At 48.8% G+C, this 23054-nt stretch overlaps 13 protein-coding genes across 13 annotated transcripts; 6 read left to right on the forward strand and 7 right to left on the reverse strand.

The window, feature by feature from the left end:
• Window positions 1–1689: 1689 nt before the first annotated feature.
• Window positions 1690–2733, forward strand: N7471_013956 (2-hydroxyacid dehydrogenase; the record flags this gene model as incomplete). The annotated part of the gene is made up of 1 exon (XM_057286674.1): window positions 1690–2733. The coding sequence occupies one exon, from the start codon at window positions 1690–1692 to the stop codon at window positions 2731–2733; it is 1044 nt and encodes a 347-aa protein (XP_057128743.1).
• A 153-nt stretch (window positions 2734–2886) lies between these two features.
• On the reverse strand, window positions 2887–4347 carry N7471_013957 (glycosyltransferase family 4 protein; the record flags this gene model as incomplete). The annotated part of the gene is made up of 1 exon (XM_057286675.1): window positions 2887–4347. One exon carries the CDS (start codon window positions 4345–4347, stop codon window positions 2887–2889), a length of 1461 nt encoding a protein of 486 aa, XP_057128744.1.
• Window positions 4348–5705: 1358 nt separating this feature from the next.
• Window positions 5706–6630, forward strand: N7471_013958 (glutathione S-transferase; the record flags this gene model as incomplete). Its single annotated transcript, XM_057286676.1, has 3 exons — window positions 5706–5746; window positions 5798–6183; window positions 6275–6630. The coding sequence occupies 3 exons, from the start codon at window positions 5706–5708 to the stop codon at window positions 6628–6630; spliced, it is 783 nt and encodes a 260-aa protein (XP_057128745.1).
• Window positions 6631–7038: 408 nt separating this feature from the next.
• On the forward strand, window positions 7039–7563 carry N7471_013959 (uncharacterized protein; the record flags this gene model as incomplete). The annotated part of the gene is made up of 4 exons (XM_057286677.1): window positions 7039–7057; window positions 7115–7150; window positions 7318–7433; window positions 7510–7563. The coding sequence occupies 4 exons, from the start codon at window positions 7039–7041 to the stop codon at window positions 7561–7563; spliced, it is 225 nt and encodes a 74-aa protein (XP_057128746.1).
• An 834-nt stretch (window positions 7564–8397) lies between these two features.
• On the reverse strand, window positions 8398–9252 carry N7471_013960 (SAP18 family protein; the record flags this gene model as incomplete). The annotated part of the gene is made up of 1 exon (XM_057286678.1): window positions 8398–9252. The coding sequence occupies one exon, from the start codon at window positions 9250–9252 to the stop codon at window positions 8398–8400; it is 855 nt and encodes a 284-aa protein (XP_057128747.1).
• A 185-nt stretch (window positions 9253–9437) lies between these two features.
• Window positions 9438–10864, forward strand: N7471_013961 (mRNA splicing protein PRP18; the record flags this gene model as incomplete). Its single annotated transcript, XM_057286679.1, has 2 exons — window positions 9438–10504; window positions 10565–10864. Coding segments are annotated over 2 exons (1260 nt in total), but the record flags the coding sequence as incomplete, so codon positions are not given.
• A 3-nt stretch (window positions 10865–10867) lies between these two features.
• Window positions 10868–11611, reverse strand: N7471_013962 (chitin deacetylase CDA4; the record flags this gene model as incomplete). The annotated part of the gene is made up of 1 exon (XM_057286680.1): window positions 10868–11611. The coding sequence occupies one exon, from the start codon at window positions 11609–11611 to the stop codon at window positions 10868–10870; it is 744 nt and encodes a 247-aa protein (XP_057128749.1).
• Window positions 11612–12153: 542 nt separating this feature from the next.
• Window positions 12154–12729, reverse strand: N7471_013963 (uncharacterized protein; the record flags this gene model as incomplete). Its single annotated transcript, XM_057286681.1, has 1 exon — window positions 12154–12729. The coding sequence occupies one exon, from the start codon at window positions 12727–12729 to the stop codon at window positions 12154–12156; it is 576 nt and encodes a 191-aa protein (XP_057128750.1).
• A 540-nt stretch (window positions 12730–13269) lies between these two features.
• N7471_013964 (alpha/beta hydrolase) lies at window positions 13270–14022 on the reverse strand (the record flags this gene model as incomplete). The annotated part of the gene is made up of 1 exon (XM_057286682.1): window positions 13270–14022. The coding sequence occupies one exon, from the start codon at window positions 14020–14022 to the stop codon at window positions 13270–13272; it is 753 nt and encodes a 250-aa protein (XP_057128751.1).
• A 1737-nt stretch (window positions 14023–15759) lies between these two features.
• Window positions 15760–16743, forward strand: N7471_013965 (uncharacterized protein; the record flags this gene model as incomplete). The annotated part of the gene is made up of 1 exon (XM_057286683.1): window positions 15760–16743. The coding sequence occupies one exon, from the start codon at window positions 15760–15762 to the stop codon at window positions 16741–16743; it is 984 nt and encodes a 327-aa protein (XP_057128752.1).
• A 484-nt stretch (window positions 16744–17227) lies between these two features.
• N7471_013966 (uncharacterized protein) lies at window positions 17228–18359 on the reverse strand (the record flags this gene model as incomplete). The annotated part of the gene is made up of 3 exons (XM_057286684.1): window positions 17228–17810; window positions 17922–18017; window positions 18079–18359. The coding sequence occupies 3 exons, from the start codon at window positions 18357–18359 to the stop codon at window positions 17228–17230; spliced, it is 960 nt and encodes a 319-aa protein (XP_057128753.1).
• A 700-nt stretch (window positions 18360–19059) lies between these two features.
• Window positions 19060–20814, forward strand: N7471_013967 (FAD-binding oxidoreductase; the record flags this gene model as incomplete). The annotated part of the gene is made up of 1 exon (XM_057286685.1): window positions 19060–20814. One exon carries the CDS (start codon window positions 19060–19062, stop codon window positions 20812–20814), a length of 1755 nt encoding a protein of 584 aa, XP_057128754.1.
• Window positions 20815–21032: 218 nt separating this feature from the next.
• N7471_013968 (uncharacterized protein) lies at window positions 21033–23022 on the reverse strand. The gene is made up of 2 exons (XM_057286686.1): window positions 22804–23022; window positions 21033–22682 (listed from the first exon to the last, which is right to left on the reverse strand). The coding sequence occupies exons 1-2, from the start codon at window positions 22826–22828 to the stop codon at window positions 21106–21108; spliced, it is 1602 nt and encodes a 533-aa protein (XP_057128755.1). The 5' UTR covers window positions 22829–23022; the 3' UTR covers window positions 21033–21105.
• Window positions 23023–23054: the final 32 nt, after the last annotated feature.

The following is a 23054-nucleotide window of genomic DNA, read 5'->3' on the forward strand; positions in this document are numbered from 1 at the left end:
CCAAGCTCAGCGGCAAAAAAGTGTCCAGATACCGAGGGGCAAAAAGGAGTTCGAATCGAAGTACAAACAGAGAGCCGTTCAACCGGGGAAGAGGCAAGAGAAAAAGGTCGACTGTAAGTGGCCGAGGCCAGTGGAGACAGGAACGTTGGAGCTAAGATTTGTAGAACATAAGTGGATTAAGTGGATAAGTTGGAGATGTTGGAGATGAGAACGGGTGAACAGTGTTGAGAAGAGGAAAAGAGCAAGAAGAGACCTTGGAATAAATAAAGTAAAAGGAGGTGAAGGAGATTGGAGAAGAGAAAAGGCTACCTACTGTAGGAGTACATGGTGATACTGTTACCTTTGGATATAACTACATCGTATGTATGTAACTTGAGTACTGTATCTTGTATTGGAGTACAACTTGTCTGCCTTCTACTTTTGGGTACTTGGTGGCGGGTATTACATATGCGCATGGGCCAAGTAGTGCCAAGTAGTCTTAAAGTAGCCCGTGTGTCTTTTCCGTGTCATCGAGACATCGTACTCTTGTATAACGTACTTTTTTTACCCTTTTTTTTTCCCTCCCGGTGATTCTAGTCTATTTGCCCGATATGAAATCATAATCTGGACTAAAGATCTGGATTGCCTCGACTTTCTTTTGACCGCCATTTGTGATTACCCAGGATTCAGACCGGTTTATGAAGCCGCCCCAGTGACAGGTTTCCTTTTGCGGTCTCTCCACTTAACTCCGCAATGGGGGTCATACAGTTTTGATATACAACATACAACATACTTCCAACCTTGGTGGGTTTGAACATAATTATATTGTGTTTAAGACTATATATACAATGAAGTCTTATTCCGTACTCCGTACTTTTTACAGACATAGAATAATGCACTCCGTAATAATCAAACAATGAAACGGAGAAACGGAGAAACATGCCGCAGTTCATTTATCCAAGACGGGCTGGAAAATAGGAAAAAAAGGGAAAATGTCGCTAGGGAATCCTTAGGTTCACTAGCGTCAAACTACCTTGCTAGTGACCAATCAGGCTGTTCGTGGCGTCTCTTCTTATCATCGAGTGATGATTGGTCCATTCCGAACTCGATCATTCTATTGGTCTGGCCCTCCGGTGGCTGTCGGAGCCCCGCGGAAGTCTGAGACCGAAGTATCCAATCAAATCGTAGGGAATGAAAATAAATTAAATATAAGATTATCTGCATGTCTGAAAAAAGTAATCATCCAGAAGACCTCGGAACGTTGTGGGCATTTGGTTTTGGGGCTTGCCGAGGCCAACCTTGGAATGTTATAACCTCAATTTCATGAGAATAAGAGGTAAAAGCGAAGAGAAAGTTGCCATTGGAACTGGTTTCAGTAGAGCATTACTATTCTGCCTACTCCTGAAATGATGGTTGATGCATACTAGGAACAAACAACTACCTAAATAGGTAGGAGGTAGTATTCATATAGGTCAAATCCCGTTTCTAACATATCTGGAGGGTTGGAAGATAGACTGTGTACTACGTACATAGATCTGCATTGGGATGCGGGAGGTTGCAGTCGGAAATCTGGGGTACCTGGGTACTCCGTATAACCAAAAAATGGCCGCTTGCAGGTGTCATACGATAACACCCATGTCATCATGACTTTGCAATTATAGTTCAATATGCAACCCCCCCACCCCAACAGCTCACAACACATACCCCATCATGAAGCTGGCGGTCTTTAGCGCCAAATCCTACGACCGTACCTATCTGGACCAGGTGCGTGAGCAGCACTTTCCCGAGCTGTGCACCATCGAATACCATGCCTTCGCGCTCTCTGAGGAGACCGTGCCACTGGCCCAAGGTTGCGACGCAGTGTGCGTCTTTGTCAACGACACCCTGGACGAGCGCGTGCTGAGAGCCCTTTACGCCTACGGGATCCGTGCCATCCTGCTCCGCTGCGCAGGATTTAATCATGTCCATCTCGCAACTGCCGAAGAGCTAGGCCTCTTCGTGGCGAATGTCCCGGCATACTCCCCCGAAGCCGTGGCGGAGTTCGCAGTGGCCCTGATCCAAACCTTGAATCGCAAGACCCACCGCGCATACAATCGTGTGCGCGAGGGCAACTTCAACATCGAAGGTCTCCTCGGGAATACCCTGCATGGCAAGACCGTGGGGATCGTCGGCGTGGGGCGCATCGGGCTTGCAGCCGCGCGCATCTTCCACGGCTTTGGGTGCCGACTACTTGCACACGACCCATTTGCCGGCGAAGAGTTCCTCCAGTACGGGACGCTAGTTGACCTCGACACCCTGCTAAAGGAGAGCCATATCGTTAGTCTGCATTGCCCCCTCACGGAGAGCACGAAGCATCTCATCAATGAAGAGACGTTGGCGCGTATTAGACCGGGTTCCTTACTGGTCAATACCTCGCGGGGTGGACTCATCCATACCACGGCGGTCATTCAGGCGCTGAAGACGAAGCAGCTGGGCGGGTTGGCATTGGATGTCTACGAAGCAGAAGGCGAGCTTTTCTACAACGACCACTCCGGGGAGATCATCGACGACGACGTGCTGATGCGCCTGATGACTTTCCATAATGTCTTGATCTGTGGTCACCAGGGGTTCTTCACGCGCGAGGCCCTCGAGGAGATCGCTGAGGTCACACTCGGCAATCTGTCTGACTTTGTCTCGGCCCGCTCTTGCAAGAACTCCTTGGTTACGGAGGGACATGTATTAGTTCCCCTTCACACAGAGCCGGTCAGGCTCTGAAGGAAGTCCGAGAAATATATCTGGGTATGAAGCATCCATGCATTGATATTTGAGCAATCTACCGAATCGAACACTTTCAACCTACATATCATTCATCATCAATATTAAGTATGTAGGTAGGCATTCGACCATAGTTTGGTATCAAGATACATTTCAACTGCGCATTGGACGAGTCCCCTGGAATTGGCCCTGAACAGCTTGGCCGGCTGGGGGAAGAAAACAATTTCCATGAACGATCAGTGGGACCACAGAGATCAGCCACATGAAATAAACAATCCCCACAGCAAGCATTATACGGAGCTGCTCGAAGACCCGTCCAATCAACCCAGGTCGGATAACCCGCCGAGAACCCTGAGATTCCTGGTCGGTAAATGACAATGCCTCGGCCATTTGCCACGCTGCCCGACAGTTGATCTTCTCCCAGGTGGTATCATCCGCGTACTGACGTGCTGCCACCGCCATTTTGACTCGGCGTATTGGGTCGAGAGAAATATCCTTGACCCAATGAACAAAACACTCTAAATCGCGCGGCGGAACTAGACAACCAGTCTGTCCATGAAGGATAATATCAGAGGGCCCGCCCTGATCCCGCGCGATGACGGGGACACCACTGGCCATGGCCTCGAGGACCACCAGCCCAAAGGTTTCCGTGATAGAGCAATGAAGGAACAGATCAGCAGACGCATACGCGCGAGACAAGGCAGACCCGGTGAGAACTCCAGTGAAGATGACGTGGTCTCGAACGCCGTCAAACAAGCGCTGAACTTTATCCTCAACAGCCAGGTTGCGATTCCCGCCGACAACCAACAGCTTGAAGGGCAGCTTGTCTGCGGCTAGCCGTTGCGCGACCTGGGCGAGAAACTCGAATCCTTTCTCTGGGGCGATGCGGCAAACGCATATCAAGATGATTTCGCCATGAGGTGCAATATGACGGCGATATGACTCGTCGCGCTGTGTCGGTGAGAAGAAAAGCGTGTCAACACCGCGACCCAGCTGAACGAGTCGATCGACCGGCACATGCGCACTCTCCAAATATTTGCGAATCGCAGAGCACGGATAAAAGATGGTGTGTACAGCGCGGGTGCGGAACAGAAACCCCTGAACTCTCGCCAGGAGCCATACGCCGAATTTGTCCAACGGTGCAGGCAACATGATTTCTGCATAGGCGGACAGGTCTGTCTGAAAGTTGAGTAAAACCGGCGGTGGAGAGCGCAGTTGGCGGATTTGCAGCAGCATTTGGAAACCAAGCGAGGCCGGGCTGGCGAGGTAGATGAGGTCTGGCTGGAAGCACTGGTTGAAGAGATCGCCCAAATGGAACGGGTAGACGACTGTGAGATCTGGATTATAAGGCAGCGCACATCCAGGCAGACGGCGCTCCCAGGTCTCCTGGTTGGACGATTGACCTTTGAAGTTGGGCGCGACGAGAATGAGTTCCACGCTGTTGTCGCGCAGATACTCGACCAGACTGCGCGTCGTGCGACTAACTCCGTTCACAGGGCCCCATGACTCTGTAGTAAGAAGGATCTTCTTGCCACGCAGGGTACTAGGGAAGTCGAGATGGAAACCCTCGCCCTTTGTGCCCTCCGAAGAGAGGAGAGGCGTGGATTCGGCCATTGTGAGACATGAATCCAATATTCGAATACTCAGGGAATGGAAAGGTGGTTTGAAGCTAATAGTCTAAATGCACGAAGGTGAACAGCCCCTTTACACATTCAAATACATACACCGCGGGGTCTGATCTATACGCTGATCTATGCACGTGCCCTAACCGCCCGCTGAGGATCGTTGCTTGGTGGCCAGTCGCAGTTCGCGATGCGCCGCGTGCACTAGCTCGACCTTCTGGTGCGAACGAGGAATTTGAATTTGGGGAATGCGAGAGAAAAGTGATTATGGCGGGTTATGAGGCATCGAAATGAAGACAAAGCTTCATCTGAAAACCCTCTGCTCCTACTTTCAAGTATGTTAACTCCTGTGATGAACCCCGCCCTTAACTATGACTTCTGTCGCAACCCTGCAAGAGGGGCCTTGTCAAAGCTTTATTGTAAGTTCCAATAATTATATATTCATACCTTAGACTCTTTCGAGGCCTGTGATTCAAGCTTGATATTTATTTCAGACCACCGTGGATAATTTCTGAGGACTATGTATTCTCATCGCTTTGTGCTTCTCCAGGAAGGAGTTTACGCCCTCCCTATAGTCACTACTGCGTGTTAATACCATAGTAATTGCTGTCGATGGAGAATAACCCACTTTTGACCTGTCATATAATGGAATGAATATACGCGACTGTAGGAGATGCGCAGCCTCGGGCGATCCAGCTCCTTCCCTTATCGTAGCTCCTTTATCAGCAGATGTGAATAGAATACAAATGTAGTTTATATATAGCCGGTGAAGCCTCGGCAGTGCGGGGATGATCAGCACGGACATATGCATAAGCCCCCAGGTAGCATAAGATGGAGATTGTGTGAGGAGTAGATCTATGGAGGGGATGGAATTCTGACCAGTCCCAATTTGGCAATTTGGGTCCGTTGTAGGACACGTACGGAATGCCTCTCATTAACGAACTACTCCGGTTATCTTAGTTCTATGAGATGCTGAGGTGTACGTATTACCTGTGATCTTAGGGAGTCGTGATCCTAGGGTTATGGTTCTTGTCTTCAAGTTGACCGAGGTAGATGGATGGTAGTCGCCACACCAAATACGTATTTGTTCACGATGTCCCACGATATAATCATTATAGAATGATCTGAATACGATTGATATACGCCTAGAAACCTGTATATAATCAGATTTGTCCCGAACTCAAGATCTGCAGCTCTCGGCCCTTTGTCCCTTCTGGGAGATAGACTTGGAAGCCTCGGGCCATCTTGACATCATCCACGTGCGGGTACTTATAAGTCCTGTTTCCCTCTTCTTGGTTGACTTGCATTTTTCTATTTCATATATATAACATTCTAACATCATAATACATTATGGACAACAATAATCAAGGTTGCAAGATTACTCTCTATTGGTACGCTCCCCCCTCACAGTCTCTTCAGAATCATACTAACTCACATTTCAGGCTCGAGCAATCTCGAAGTCACCGAATCCTTTGGCTTTTGGAAGAACTGAAATTGGAATATGAGCTCAAGATCTTCAAGCGTCGCGCTGACAAGCTCGCCCCTGCTGAGCTGAAAGAGGTCCACCCGCTGGGCAAGTCGCCTGTGATCACCATCCAGGCACCGGGCGCCGAAAAACCGCTAGTATTGGCGGAGTCTGGTGCGATCGTGGAATATCTCTGTGACCACTTTAGTAGCGCGCGACCGACGCTAGTACCACAACGGTACACGCCCGGCAGCGAGGGTAAAGTGGGTGGAGAGACCGAGGAGTGGATGCGCTATCGCTACTTCATGCACTATGTGGAGGGCAGCCTGATGCCTTTCTTGGTGATGACCCTGGTCAACGACTGTAAGTCACCTTTTATTTAGAGCGTCAACCCGTAAATTCTCGCGTGGCGTTGATGACCCAACCTTGGAAACACCGTTGACATTCTCAACAGCTATTCGGAACTCCCCTCCATTCTTTGTTCGGCCTATCACCAGCATTGTTGCCTCGCAAGTTGAGAATCAATTCCTCACCCGCAACGTTGAGGGTAACCTCGCCTTCCTTGAGGAACAGCTCCGAACATCTCCCGAGGGTGGCGAGTACATTTGCGGCAAGGAGCTGACAGCTGCCGATATCCTGCTGAGTTTCCCAGTCATTGCTGTTACCATGCGAGCACTGAAGGAGCAGAAGAACAAGGATAAATACCCTCTTCTTGTCGAGTATGCCAAACGCCTCGAGAGAAATGAGGGGTACCAGCGTGCCGTGAAGAAGATTGAGGATATTGAGGGAAAGTTCTCAGCTTCTATGTAATTGAGAGGTCATGGTGGGAAAGGGCGCAATGGAATTTGTAAATTATTAATGCCCTCAAGTCTCATTTATACCCCGTTGAATCAGCGCTGAGATATGGAGGACATTTGGTTGGCGGATGATCTCGGATATCCTTGTACACATCTACAACCACAGACATCGATAATGAGAATATTTTCTGTAACGATCAAAGGAATGAATAGAGATAGAAACACAATAATATGGATCATTTCATCTTAAATAATACAATGTTGTAGCTCATCCTGGTAGTTATGAAATGGATGGTTTGGGAGAACGAAAGCTGATTACATCATTCGGCTGATTCATCATCATGTGACCTTCAACTTCAATCCCGGCGACGCTTGCAAGCGTTATCGATTCTGTGTGCACGCTTCAACACTTTCCGCAACAATGGCTGGTCCTAGCAAGTGTGAGTCTTGAGGGTCCCATGTGTGAAGTGGCCTGAATTGCTAACCCATTGCCCCAGCTCTTATCCTTGACCCGGCCCTCCAGAAATACTATGGTACATGCCCCCCAACCCCATCTCCCAAGATCCAGGATTCCGGATGAGTCTAGCGTATTACGCTGGCCCAAAAATACATACGGGCTACTTGAAGCTGCTCTCTCGAACCAAGCACCCCGCGACACGATATATCCTCTACGATTGAAGATTGACTAACGGACCCACAGAACTCAATGCCAACCGCTACAAGTACTGGCGCTGGACTCCGCGCCATGCCATGCTCTCGTTCGTCTACATGGGCCTGATTCCTGGCGTCCTGGGCTACGTTGCCTACAAGTACGAGGTATGGAATGACCCATTGTGATTGGATTGCGATTGTAGTCCAATCCTGCGGAGAAACACGCGCTAACAATATGCAGGGTCAATTCGAGTTCCGTGGCAAGCGCAGGGGAGATCCGATCTCCGAGTGGTAAACATTTAGTGATGAACTCCATAATTCAATTTCCGTTTTGTTATCAAACCCGTACCGAGCAGCGACTGTGACATGACGTGACATGGAGAACTACACACTGAGATGTTGGAGATACTCGTGTGTCAAGGGCATTTTGCCTGACTCTTTTTTTTTTTTTGTGCCAGTGCCCGTTGCGTAGGCCGTGTACTTTATTACAAGCATATACCGCATGAATTTGTTTATTTTGTTCACTTAGTGCACGTGCGTGAAACCTGGGGTTTACTTCCAAGGCCAAACATACAGCCCGGAGTATCTCAGTCAAGAGATAGGTATCATCCATTTTAGTGACTGTTGTCAGTATAGGGGACGATGCGTTTACTCGCCAGGGTACCATGTCATGGTAATAGCTGGTAAGCATTTAGTAGTAATTACTACACCCTCAATCTTTCTAACTTGATATACTCCTGACTAGTAGAATATCAGGATATGGTATAGAGTTACTGAGAGAATGAATAGGTAGTATTTATACGACTATAGGTTGAAGGCCCGTCACCCTTAGCTACTCACGGCGATTGAAGAGGCCAAATTCTTCAACAGCTTAATAGAGTACATTTTCCTAGAACAAATATTGTTAAATGCTGTAAGATGATGCCATATTCGCCTCTTTGGCCGTGGTAGAGTGCGGCACTCGTAATGCAGAGGTAGGAGGCACGCCGTTCTTATATTTTGATGGTACTGCATGTAGCTGATACTGATTTCATTGGCCCTAAACTGGATAATCATACAATGTCTCAACATGGGTATTTATCGCCCTTTTGACAAACTTGCTTTTGAACTGGATTTCTCTTCGCCCTTCTCAATATGGTGCCCATCCACGACGACCTCCGCGTCCACCTTCAGGCAATCGCTCGCCACGGTGCCAATCACCTCGGGGCATATGGGGAGGTCCACCACCACTACCACTACCACTACCACTACCACCACCACCACCACCACGAGGACCACCACGACCAGGCCCACGAGTATAGCCATTATCCCGGAACGCGCGCATGCCACCTCCACCTCCACCTCGGGGTCCTGTGATCGGGCCTGATGCGCCATTGAGTGCCGGCGCAACGGATCCATCCTCGAGCGGTGCGAGAATTGCGCATTCAATGTAGTCTCCAACGATGAAGCGGGCATCCTGCAGGGGCCTGTCGGCTTCGGAGCCCTGGAAACGAAGTGGGCCGGGGCGAGGTCGGGCTTCCTGCTTATCTTCGTCGTCGTCTGCGCGCAATGGACTATTTCTCGGACCAACAATAGCACTGCCTAAATCCCTGCTCAAGTATCGGCCACGCGCATCGGGGCCGCCCATTGCCGCGCCGCGCGCGTCGGGGTAAATCAGTCGGAAGCAGAGACGGGTGCCAACGGGCGGATCAGGGAGTAATGATGGAAGAGCAGAAGTGAGAAGCTGTGAGAGCTCCCGAAGTGTGCATGATTGCCATGTGTAGATCTCCAGATGTGGTGGGAGTGGCGCTGCCGATGCGACAGGCGATGTTGGAGAAATGGCATTTGGTCCGCTGACCGGTCCTCCACGGCGAGGTGGTACGGGGATGCTATAGTCGGATAGAGGATTGTAGTTGTTAACTCGATAGAACAGCTTCAAATGAAAAGGTGCAGTGGTTTGGCGGTTGATCAAGGGTTTGGGGCCCTCTCGCGACGGAGCGGCCATGATGGATGGTAGGTTGAAAATCAGAGGTTGCAGTTCCGAGGACGGGGGAGAAAACAGAAGAGAATGGAAGATGCGATGACTTGAATGTAAATCAAAGCTTGGACAGAGGTCCTTGAAGGTGAATGTTTGGGGTATTTCTGAGTTGAGGGAGTTGACTGGAAGAGACAAATGCGGCGTCGAAAAGCTGCGGGTTCTCTGACGTACAAAGCCGAACATTCTTTTCCTTCTGCCTCCACACCCCATCTTCGTCCTTTGAACTCTACCTTATTTATTGTCTACATTTCTTTCAATTTGAGCTACAGTCGCACTGTTCAAGCAGATCGCTGTATCACCCCGCCACCATGGATTTCGCCGCATTGATGTCGAAGGAGATCTCCAAGGCCAAGGGTAGCGATTCCTCGAAGCCATCCGCCAAAGAGACGGGAAAAAGCTCCCCCGCAGTACCGGGAAAGAAATACCTGCGACGAGGCGATGTCGAAGCTGCCCGTATTGAAGCTTACAACCAAGAGCAAGAGCGACTTGCACGCGAACGTGAAGAGCGCATGGCGAATAAGCGCAAGCTCGAAGACGAAGAAGCGGATCGAAACCGAGAACGCGAGGAAAAGAAGCGAAGACTAGCCGAGGAGTCCAAGACGAGGAGAGAGGAAGAAGAAACAGCCAAAGAACGTGAACGGCGGCGGAGGCTCGGTTTGCCTGAGCTGCCTGAGAATACCTCAGCCGACGGTGACGAAGAGGAAGATATCGAGGAGGAGGAGCTTATTGCAAAATTACGAGAGATGAATGCGCCAATAAAATTGTTCGGAGAGGACTATCGAGCCCGTCTTCGACGCTACCGTCGTCTGGTTCAACGTGCCGCTATTCCCAAGAAGAAGGTGACCGATGGACCTATCCCCACCACCTTGGAGCCCGTGTCTGGTGGACAGATGATCATCCCGGCCAAGATTCCGAAAGACCAAGAGAACCGTCTGTTCCTTTTCCGGCAGTTGGGATCTTACTTCAACATGGTTTTGTCAGAATGGGAACTGGCACTAGCAAAGCGTGACGTCTCTGTGCGGGAAAGTTTCCAGGGAAAACAAGCATTCAATGCCATGACCCAATCGCGAGAAAACATGACGCCATTGTTCCGTCTCTTCGAGAAGTCCGACCTGGAGGACGGGTTGTTGGAACCGATCGTTGAGATCGTGCACAAGGCGCAGCAGCGGCGATACGTCGATGCAAATGATGCTTATCTACGAGTGAGCATCGGTAAAGCGTATGTTGATACCACCACTCTCCTCTCGTAAATTTAGAAATGATGCTAACATGTCTATAGAGCGTGGCCCATCGGTGTGACCATGGTTGGTATTCACGAGCGATCTGCACGAGAAAAGCTGCATCAGAGTGACCAGCAGGCACATATTCTGAGTGACGAGATTACCCGCAAGTACCTACAGAGTATCAAGCGCTGCTTGAGCTTTGCGCAAGTCCGCTGGCCCCCGGAGGATCAATTGCAGATGATGGGTTAGCCTGTTGAGAATCGTGTCCGAATATACCCATAGCGTTCCAAGAAGAAAGACATGTACATTCAGAGCCCGTAATATTCATTTTGCCATCAATTTGAACACCAATTTGAACATCAATTTGAACCGGTATCTTTCAATAACCCGGAGACCGTGACAACGCGGTACCCTCTGCGATTCAGCTCTGGCAACACCTTCCGTAACATAGGCACCGTCCACTCTCTCCGATCGTGGCAGACAATAATACTCCCTGGCTTGACCATACTCAAAATATGATTTGCGTTCAGTTTCCAAAATGGCACCTGCGGGTCATGTGGATACACATCGCCGAGCACCAGCCGATAGCCCAGCTCCTTTACAAGAGTTCTCATCCGGGAGCTGAAAAATCCCGAGCCAGGGCGAAAGAGCCAATTCTCAGGTGATGTATCTCCAGCTGCGACATATGCTTCCTGGATTCTGGCATGGACTACTCGGATCTGATCTGCCAAGACGTCGTCGCTGAGTGCACGCGATGGCTCATCATACATGGCATGGTTGGCGAGTTCGTTGCCAGCTCGGACGAGATCTGCCAGGACAGATTCGTGTCCTGAAATCTGGGATCCTATCAAGAAAAAAGTTGCAGCTGCATTGTGCGATTGCAGTAGACGAAGAATTGCAGGTGTGTGTATGGAGGGCGCGTCGTCAATCGTCAACGCAACCACTTTCTTGTTTGTGTCCACGCGGAAGAGTACATCGGGCCAGCGACGTTGACAGTAACGAATGAGCAGAACCGGGGGTTTGTATATGCAATAAAATGGTACTAGAAGAAAGAAGGTGGTGAGGATGGCTTGAAGCATGTTTGGCTTCTGTGGAGGATCCATGAAGGAGTTTTGTTCGAGTTCGCGGGAGACGTCTAGTTGGGACTTCACGCATCTCTACACCAACTGGACAGTTTTGCTACATGGGATTTTAAAACAAAAATGAAATGCTCATGTTATTGTGCTTTTCAATTTCTCTTAGTTGTCGATGTTTATTGTGAGTGGCTAGGAGCCCCAGGAGCTTCATGCCAGGCACTACCTAGGTAATCACACACCACAACCAGTCCTCGGGAATCCTCGAGATGCCATCATTCATAAGGGGCCATCAGAGTATTTCCTAGCACCTTGCTGGGGAACTCTTTCTCGCCAAGTGTCGTTGTATGTGCCCAAGGCTTCAGCCGATTCTCTTCATGAATGGTTCTAGCGAAGCACCCACTCCATTTCAGACGAGGGAAATGGATGGAAACATCTTGAATAGTCGAGGGATGAATGAGATTCGCATATGAACCAGTATTGTCTATTTTCCAACGAGTTAGTTGAGCTATCACTTGTTGAGGCCAGTGAATAGTAGCATGGCATTTGGTCGCGGTTCAAGGAATCTTAAGTCAGAACAATCGACTCTGATAGAGGGTTAACATACCGAAGATTGTTGCCAGCTGAAGCAGTTGACCGAGAGCTGTGATTTTACCTTTCTCACACAAGTCTTGATGTCGGATAACTGCTTCTGCCACACTCTCTGCCTGATCCTTCGGAGCGACTGCGACCGAACCTCCCACAAAGGAAGGTTGTAGGTTCTGCAGAACTTCCAGTGCTTTCAAGCCTCCGAAGAACTCGAAGCTCATTTTAGTGTCCTCCAAGTTACTTTGGGTTGTTCCGATATCATGAAGCAGGCAGGCAAGGAAGTAAGTTTCATCGGTAAATGCCCATTCGGGGAACCTGTACCGCTTGATCGCAAGCCCAAAATAATAAACGCGAAGGGAATGATTGTATGTGGGCTCAGGAAGATGAGACTTTGCATACTCGTTGATCCGCTGGGCGAGGGGCGTTGCTGGAGTCAAAACTTCGGTCACTGCAATGAATGGGGCAGGTGTTGCTGGAGGATCTGTTGCGAGAAGAGCAGCAGCTGACGATACAACAGGTGTGAAGCCATAGGCTGAGATCGGGTCATCGGATGGCCACATATTTTGATGTTGGTTGAAGAGAGAGAGAGAGAGAAAGTCGAGTTAGGAAGGATAGCTCTGGTCAATAACCACCTGGGGATATTTGGGATTTTTATACTCTGTGTCTCTTCTCTTTCTACTTTCTGTTTAATATTAGGCAAAAAAATGAAAATCTAGATTATCCATCCATAGAATTGTAATGATAAATTGGTAAGCACATCACCCCAGACTATGTAGCCTAGGGCTGAAGATGTAACCATGACTCACTTGCCACCGAATTGCTGACCGGAAGGGGAAACCATTTTGTGATGATGTTGGGGTATGTTGGGGTATAATTTGTGAAATTTAAGTTCAACATTCGTCAACTATTCAATCATTTTTAGATAGTGTAAGGTATATGCTTTTCATGTAGGGTGTAGGAAATATCTGTAAATTGTTACGGGATAGTTCCTTGCTATTCGCCTATACTTCAAGTATATTAACGATTATATTTGGAATTCACATTGCGGATTTATTTGATTATTCAAAATAGCATTGCTACACATTATAAACCCCCAAAACTCAAACAACCTCCCCAGCAGCTCGCCGAATCGCCGCAGTGACTTCATCAGGCTTACTGAGGAACGGGCTATGCGATGCGTCCACCGATTCTGTCCTCATCCCAGTTCCATTCGCTGTTCCTTCAACCATTCCCTTTTGCACCACCAGGGGAATAGCGGCATCTTGGGTACAGTACAGGTAGGTACTTGGTACGTCTTTCCATGCGGCATAGGTGCAAGGACTGTGGAAGGTCTGATAACTGTGAGGCTTCAGGGCTGCAAGGGAAGTCTCAATTTGGAAGGCATCGCAGTCGTGGTAGAATGTTTTCTCCGGATTGGCAGGATTGATTTCCAACTTATCGTCGCTGACGATAAACCATGGCAGGTCATTTCCACCAAAAGCGCCAATCAGCGAGTCTCCTTCCTTGATGATGAAGGAGGTGCAGAAGAATAGATGCTTAACACCCCCAATCAGACCATTCTGCTGGCGTGTTTTGATGTCTAGACCTTTGATTGCCTCGTTTGCGGGCAAGCCACCGTAAGAGTGAACAACCACGACGACTTCTTGCCCGGCATCCGCTGCTCGTTCGATTTGAGTGCGGATTTGTGCAACATCTGCATCAAAACTCAAGTGATGCTCGGCTGGACCAACTGAGGGCAAATGGACTTTGTCGGTTTTGTAGTTTGCTGCTTCAAGACGTTGCACCACTGGATCAAAGCAATCAGGGCTATGCCATGCGCCTGGAACGAAGAGAATAGTGATGGATTCAGTCATCTTCAAGAAGAGAACGAAGTGAGGGGTTGCCGTTAGAAATGAGATATAGTAGACAATAGGAATTGGTCAAGGATGCGTAGAAAGACGAGAGATGCTATATATGTATATGGGAAATCCTCGGGGGTAAACGTCTTCTACCCGATATCGGGAATGATTATGTTTTTCGGAAGACTCTCGGAATAGAGATCTACACAGGGAGATGAGCTAAATTCCCAGAAAAGAGCGCGAAGGCACTTTTATCGGCAACTGTAGGGGGAACGCCGTTATGACCAACCGGTTCTCGTTAGTATGTAAGGGGCGATCTATATTAAGCGAGTAAGCTAAGAAATAGTGGAGAAAAGGGGGGAGGGTAGAGAAAATCGTTTTCTTCTATATTTGGGTAGAATAAGTAAACATAGTAAATATAGTAAATCATGGAATAGGTAGATCATGGACAATTTAAAGTGTATGGAGTATAGAGTAGATCATAGTGCAGACAGCCCTGGAGGGATATGGAGGCTGACGAGCTGCTGACCGCATTGGGTAAGGGGCGTAGTTCTCGTATTCGAGCCTTTGCATTTCTCTCAAGGCTTAACCCGCGACTGTATTGTTATTGGAGGAGAATAATAAGATAATCTCTTACAACCTGGAATTTCTGCAAAACGAGGTACTTACCCAAAATTGACTCTTTTCTTTTATCTCTCAACTCATCAACGTATCGATTTCTTCTTTCAGCACCCACACAGCCAAGATTGTGACATCGCCACTAGATGGTTTATTGTGGAAAGCCAAGTCCTGCCTGTGGGCGCTGTCGCACCCGTCGCTTGAAAGTATGAATGTTGCCAGAAAAGACGAGAGTCGTTTACTAAATTGCCCCTTACTAAATTGCCCCCACCAGTGCGATCAGGGATCACCATCGTGTACCCAATGCATGCGGGCTCAAGTGGATTGTCCGGGATATCGAGACCCATTGGACTGGAATTTTCGAGATCAAAGCGAGGAAGTAATCCGCAAGTCTCAGCAGTCCGCACGCAGAAAGCGCACAGCCGCCACCAGCAGTTCTGGCACCACTTGCAGCTCTAGCACATCTAGCATCCCCACTAGCAGCGTGCAGAATGCGACTCCGCCAAGAAACAGTCTTGTTTACCCAATTCAGGAATTAGCAAAGGGCCACCTATTCGTGAACTACATGTCCGGTGGTCCCTGCGGGGGCCACATGTCCTATCTGCTGCCTTTGATGAAGGACACTCGGAATTCGCTGGTCTTGACCACCGCGCTGGCCGCAGTGGGATTAGCGGCCTTGTCGAACATTCGTCTTTCTCCACGAATGATGCTCCAAGCTAGGAAAGAGTATACGACCGCACTATCTCAGACCAATTATGCGCTCAGAGACCCGGTTCTATCCAAAAGAGATGATACACTAGCAGCTGTGGTATTACTGGGTATGTTTGAGGTAAGTGTTGAGTTGCTGATTTTGCTTTTATCCCGCTTTACTAATAGGGGGTTCTCTAAAGGTAATGACATGCAGTGATGATTCTTTTATAGACCGATGGATCAAGCACATGGACGGAGCTAAAAAGATAATTGAACATCGAGGCTCAGCACAATTGACTCGACCAGAAGGTTTGGGTTTATTCACGAACCTACGGGCACAAATTGTATGTTTTCCCACCATTTGGACTGGCTAATTAGCAATATTCTGATATCACTACCCAGAGCATCAGCCAAATATACCAAGAGAAATACAGCTCTCCAACAATGACCCAGCTCACAGAAGACGCAAAGCAATACCGAGATCCGGATGACCGAATAATCGATGATGTCAGCCGGGTGGTCATGCAATTGACCAACTTTTGCGCGGCCCTCAAAGATGGCAGTATCACACAGCCCAGCGAGATTATCCGCCGGACTCTAAATCTTGACGCGGACCTCACGTCAATACTCCTTACTGCACCTCCCTCGTGGGGGTATAAAACAGTCAAGGTTCCGCTGGTAGACGGGGAGCCCATCACCAACACCGTTTGGGGTGATAGTTATCATGTGTATCGCGATCTTTCCGTGAGCGGCCTTTGGAACAATGCTCGCTCTGCGCGACTCCTAATGCATGAAATGCTTCTCGAGGCTGTGAAATCACTTGAAAATTCATCACCGGGAAGCAGCGGCCTCCACCAACAACAAATTATTGCGAGCCAAAGCCGACAAATTGCGCACCAACTCGTGGATGATATCTGCGCTAGTGTGCCTTTCCATCTGGGCATGGGCGTGGAGGACACCTATGAATGGCGATCTTCTGACCAAAACGTCGGCAGTGAACCATATCCTATCGCGCCAGGATTGGAAAATTTGGATGGCTCATTTCCCACCGCAACTTTACCATGGGCGTCAAAGCCCGCATTTCCATCTACTGAGAGGGCCTCATCTTTGGAAACAGACGCAGCAAACCTGGGATCCTTCCTGCCCAACATGAACATGGATTCGGAGACCCACTATGCCGCGCCTCTGCCTCCTAGTTTCGAGGTATCAGGGGCAGGGGGCGTCACTCTGGTGTGGCCTCTGTTGATTGCTGCAAACTCTGGTTTTGCATCCCCCGAGCTACGAAAATGGATTACTGGCTGTCTTGAGAAGATTGGACATTCCATGGGAATCAATCAAGCGTTAGCCATGGCACAGATATTGCGGGATGGGATGGATTCTCGGGCCTGGATATCGCCAGACGGCTCTCCAATCCATGACACTCAGTGAGATATGTATTACTTATGCTATTGAGGATATTGCTTGTGTTCGTATATTTTCGATATCTGTTTTTCTTTCAGCCTTGGATCTAGATCGTAGTAATCAACTTTATCAAAGATTATGCATGGAAACGTCCATTTCACAAATTAAGCCTTTTCCCGTCTTTTCCCGCCGTTTACCTACCAAACTGAGTCTTACGTCCATGTTCGCTACAAAAGAGCTCCAACGCCTAGGGTATCCAGGGGTATCGAGACACATAATGGAGTGCGAAATGAGATTGGATACTGGAGGAGGCTAGAATTCGAGGAACCGGCGAAATCTATGTTTCAACATTATTATTATTCTATACAGAAGACAAAATAAATAACTTCACGAAGCGCAATGCTCCAAATTGACAGTATGACAAGAGATATCGATAGCCCACCGCATCGAATTGACAAAATCTCTCCTTCCAACTCAATCACATCATCAAACAACCGTCTACCTTCAGGAACTACCGCCGTATATGTTGTTGATTATAGGCCTCCTGAGCCGCCGCCTGGGCATACATAACTTCGTCATATGGAGGGCGATCAGCATGTCTATGACGACGGCCATTTTCAGACTCTTCTGTCATATGGCATGTCTCTTGTTGACGGGAATTGGTGCCAGAATTTGAGACCGACTTGGGCGTGATCAAACCCAAGATTGTGTACATCAAGACAACGACAAATTCTTCAAGTGTGGCCATTGCCAGCTGAATCCTGACGTCACCGTCGACCACCGAAAATTGATGATTGCTTCCAAAGTCACTGATCAGACTGTAGAGAATCCGAACTGCTATGAAAGGCAGTGCGAGGAGCACACAGAAGAAGATTCGGTTCTGACTCGATACCATGAGGCCAATATCCCGCACTGTGATGGTCCATAGTGTGCAGGCTGCAACATAGATGGCTAGGAAGAGGATGATTGCGACACGGGTCTTGGTTTTGCCACTAGCATGGTCGGAGATGTTTGACGAGGCCTGGTCGGTTCCACCACTGATGGCAAGGATCAGCGCAATAAGAGCAGGGAGATGCAAGAGTTGAACAATCTTGCTGCGTCTTGACGTAGCTGTGGCTCTCTTCGAATATATTTTCGTCCTGGAGGAGACAAGAATGGTCAGTGTGAGCTCGGGGTTCCACTCATTTAACAACATGATTACTTACAGTCTGCCAGCAACACCAAAAGATGAGAATACTTGTAAAAAGGTATTACGCTTGGAGTCTGGGCTTGATGGCACATGCTGCGAAGTCTCGTCAAACCTATCAGCTGGTCAGTTCGATAAGCTCGCTTGATGGGCAAATAGCTGGGATTGAAACTCACACTCGTTTCAACAGACCCAATGTTGACAGAAGAAGTGGAGACAGTCCAACAGACTGCAAAATCACGGCCCATTCTTTGTCATTTGCATTGCTTGGGTTCTTCGTGCTCAATATCTCCATAACAGCTCCGCCAACTCGGATTCCCGAGAAGATGCTCAAATAAATCCAGCCTAACTGCTTGTGAAATCCATGACGGAGAACCACCCAGATTGTGAGCAAAGCCGTTGGGATATATATGATCAACTCTGCGATGGCAACGTGCTCTGCGGTGACAACAGTCATGATTTGGTCGGTATTTGGGGGACTCGTGAAAGGATCAAAGGTTTAATATATTGGTGAAGCAAGATGATTCTGATTGTCAATTCACGTACGAGACGAGGCCTTATATACTAGATTGCGATCCTCCAAACGCTTGGGTGCATTTATTCTTTAAAAAATGGGAATTCCACCAACCTGAGAACTCAGCCCTGTTGAACTCCATTCCTAAATTGGAACCAAGGCGCAATCTAAGTAACAATGACCAACACACCAAATATGCAAATAAGCAAATCTAAGCTTCGGAGGTCCATGCGGAACATCACCCGCTTTTCCCGCTTGGGACTAGTGCCATATGTGGGCCGTCGAAAGCCCTACCCTTTTCGGAAAGCCATATGAGTTGCCCAGGGCTGACGGCTGGTAACGCCACCATGAGCCAAGAGTCAAGAAATCCACTCCCTTGATATCATTGCCTTAATCCGGAAGGCTTTGAGTCTTATGAATCTAAATCGCCAAAAAGAGAAATTTGTTTAGACTTCCTGACGCTTCGAGGATGTCCACAGCTCGCGAGGGGCTGATTGCGGTGAACTAGTACAGTGGAACTAGAGGTTTAACAAAGTGAGCTGCCTAGTCCGAGAAAATTATTTATAAGTGCACAGAGAGCCAGTAGTTGTAATATATTGGATGCCTAGCAGAAACCTTATCTTCTCTCTTGGAGGGTTTGAGAATGTTATCTTTGATTTTCATCCCAATTTGCTTGGCCTTGGGAGCCTCAGCTACCATTGACCCCGGTTATAATTGTCGCCCAGGTCAGAAGTGCTGGCCATCATCGAAAGAATGGCAAAAATTCAATGCGACCATCGATGGCCATTTGTACGAAACTGTTCCAATCGCGGCCCCTTGTTATAAAAACTCTGTCCATTATGATGAAGCCGCCTGCCAGGCCGTGAAGAATTACTATGGTGATAGTATTCCGAGGGGCACACACTACGGACAGACATACTGGTTGAATTGGGAAACCTGTGGCGATGCGGGATGTGCTTTACTGGAAACCGAACCATCAGAGCTCCTCTACAGCACATGCATGCTTGGGAGACTGTCATCATATTATGTGGATGTTCGAGATGCCTCTCACATCTCTGCAACTCTAAGATTTGCACATACCCACAACATTCGCATCAGCGTGAAGAACACTGGCCACGACTTCTTCGGACGATCATCAGTTCCCAACACGCTCGCCATTTGGACTCACAATCTTGATTCTATTGCGTTCAGCCCCAATTTCACTGCACACAACTGCCCCTTGGCCGACAGTCAGAATGTCGGGGAGCTGGGAGCTGGAGTCATCGCAACCGACGCATATCATTTCTTCAGTTCGAAGGGAATGGATATCACAGGAGGGTACGAACAATCGGTCGGACTGGCCGGTGGGTTCGCCCAAGGTGGTGGTGTTGGGTCATTCACAACCACCTATGGTTTGATGGCGGACAATGCCGTTGAATTCGAGGTGGTGACTGCAGATGGAGAAGTTCGCACCATCAATCAATGCAATGAACCCGAGCTCTTCTGGGCCATGCGTGGCGGAGGAGGCGGCACTTTTGCTGTACTCACCAAGTACCGTGTTCAAGTGTACCCTTCTCTGCCCATCCACACATACACCTTCACAGCCAATTTTACCGGTGATACGAGTGATGCAACTCAGAACGTTGCTCTGCGCGAGATCCTGACGGCCCATGCGGAACATCAGGCTGACTGGTCAGCTCAGCTTGTTACCGGCCAACTTGAGTACTTCCCAGAAAAAATAGCGATCTCAATGGTATTGCCTTATGGCGATAATGGCTCAAAGTTGAGATCAGCCAGTGCCTTATTTGCCAAATTCCTGAGCAACAGAACCGATCTTTCTGTCTCTGTCAATGACTATACCTCTTACCCTGACTACGCCAGCTATCTCACCGTCACTGGCGCCGATGCCAAGGTAACGGAACCTTCGGGGATCTTCTCTATATTGGCATCGCGCTTGATTCCCCGCTCAGTCTTTGATGCTCCTGAAACTATCCATGAGCTCGTGGAGGGTGTCATACAAGGAATCGCAACAGCTAGAAGTCACCTGAATCTCACTGGAACGCAAATCGTCTTGGAAACACCAGTCTCAAATCTCGATAAGAATCAGATGTCATCTGCGCATCCGGCTTGGCGTAATGCGCTCTGGCATGTCATTCACGTTGGAGAATGGGCAGAGCCTTTGCAGGCTGATAACCAGGCAAGCGTTGCAGAGGGCTTTTTGCAGGTCATCGAGCCTTTGAAGAAATTGAGTCCTGGTGGCGGTGCATATTTTAATGAAGCACATTACCTCGAGCCAGATTGGGAGCAAACGTATTTTGGATCAAACTATCCAAGGCTTTTGGAGGTTAAGAACAAATATGACCCGACTCATATGTTTGACTGCTGGAAGTGTGTTGGGTGGAGAGGTGAACACGAGTAAGTTCTCTGATCGATTGGCGCGAGAGAAACAAATGCAAAAGAGACTAACGCAAACGGCTGGGAAGCCCATTCTACTCCTGCTATTAGCGGTTTCAGTGCATCTTTCATTTTGGATCGAAGAAAAAGTCGGAGGTTTGATTGTGAACTGGAATCGAAAAATTTGGGGGAGCAAGCAGGGAGCAAAATCCTCGAAAATGAGATAGATGAAACAATATATGTGTCTTTTCATGGCATTTCTAGAATTTTACACTTGAGATCGTGATATACATGCAACATATTGTCGTCGAAACCCTCATCGTGTAAGATCATTCCACATGCGAGAGAATGTCTTCCACCAACCACGTACAGCAGGCTGGTCTGTGACTGTTGACATTTTGCTGAAGGTATCTTCACGAGTCAGGTCCGATGCATCGCCATTTTGGTAGACATGGTGGCCATCCATGCCGTTCATCACGGAAAGCGAAGAGCCATGTAGTTTAGCAGATGACACAAAACTACTACAGACACTGCGATTGTCCCGCTCGCCGTCTATGAGATGCCCGGCAGCGTAGACGCACCCGCCGTATGAGAACCTGACCAGAGAATCTCCAGTCAGGCTGCCAATGATGTAAACTCCTGGTGCGACCTCGAGGTCCTCGATTGCTTTCGCACGGAGGGTCTGACCGGTGACTACCGGATTCTCTTGATTGCCCTGCCCCAACACTTCACAGCGGAGCTCCGGGTCAAGGTAATCTACCGTGCCTCGCCGGCCGGCAGCATAGACGAGGCCGCGCACGGGTCGAGAAAAAACAGTCCCATCTTGGCGGCGGAATGTGACCGTCGCCAGATCGCCATGAACTTCCACAGCTGTCACTTCAACATTAGGAAGACCTTCATATATGTCTTCCCAATTCCGGCTTTCAAGGAATGGCGTTGAAGTCGCGCGTCGGTACTTTGGCCGCTGGTCTTTACAAGCAGCTTCGGCTGCGAGGGCTGCTCTTTTCATAATACGGTAGACACCGGCATATTCTGGATATGCTTGTTGATGGCAGGCCCGGAGAGGCGATGGGCGGTCATTCGGAGACCATTTGTATATGTGCAAAATCTTTTGGTTAGGGGAGGCGGAGATGATGGAATCCGCAGCGGAGAAGCCAGATCCAACGACGAGTAGCGGGACATTAAGCGAGGACTTGGTCTCAAGTAATGGACGTAACACCGGCTCCGGTGAGAGGATTTCGGAGAAGATTCCACTTGCCAGGACTAGGCGCTTGCAGTGGAGGTTATGAGAACGAACATAAAACCCAGTAGCGGTGCGGGAAATGCCATTCAATTCTTCCCCACACCGAAACGCATCGTCGATATGCGCAGCCTCCGGATAAGCAGCAAAATAATCGGCAATCTCGCGCCGCGTGGGCCTTGTATATGATGGTAGGTCCTTGCCAGTGGTCTTTTTGTGATGGTCGGCAAAGGAGTACCCAGGCAAGGACAGCATTGCCGCATAACTCAATGTCTGGATATCCCAACTCGCGCCCCATGGATCTTCAGTCCATTGCCCTCCAGGCTTCAAGGACTTTCCAAAAACAAGATGTGAGACAGCCTTCTCAGGCTGTGAGCGCCAATCAATATTTGAGATGCAGCCGGGTTCATCCACATCAACACTTGGCCGTACAAGTGTGTCCAGTAAGACATTCACGGGAAGGGCCTGAGTCGAGTATGACAGGCGTGAGGCATCAAAGTGCGCTGTAAGAGTATTCACATCGGCATTCAAAATCTCTGGCGCAGCTTTCAACTTGGCGTCCAATAGATGATCGGGATGTGGAGGGTCGGATGAATAGAAAGGGATATGTCCATGGAGGATGTATGAAAGGATCATGGCCGACGGCCCATTGCCTGGTAAAATCGGTTCAATCAGTCGCCATTTCACAAGGACTTCTAACGGTGCGGGGTGGGTTCAAGGAGAACAAACGTCCCGAATGGCCTCAACATGGCGCATCAACCATGATAGACGTACCGATGATGATGGTGTCAATCTCCATTGACGGCGATGTATATCAAATAAGTGATAGAGGGTGTGGCATACTGGTATAGACATGCGACAGGGTAAAAAAAAAGGGTCGATCATCCAATCAAAGCAGGATGAAATCCTTGTCACACTGCCTTCTCATGAGAGGTCGACAGCAAGGCCATAGGGGAGTGTAACATTTGTAGCCCAGCGAATTCAAGAGGAAAGGTGAACGCCCCGGACAAAATGGGGGGGCTCGT

This window comes from Penicillium samsonianum, assembly GCF_028829775.1.
Source record: "Penicillium samsonianum strain IBT 33392 chromosome Unknown utg000011l_segment0_segment0, whole genome shotgun sequence".
NCBI lineage: Eukaryota > Fungi > Ascomycota > Eurotiomycetes > Eurotiales > Aspergillaceae > Penicillium > Penicillium samsonianum.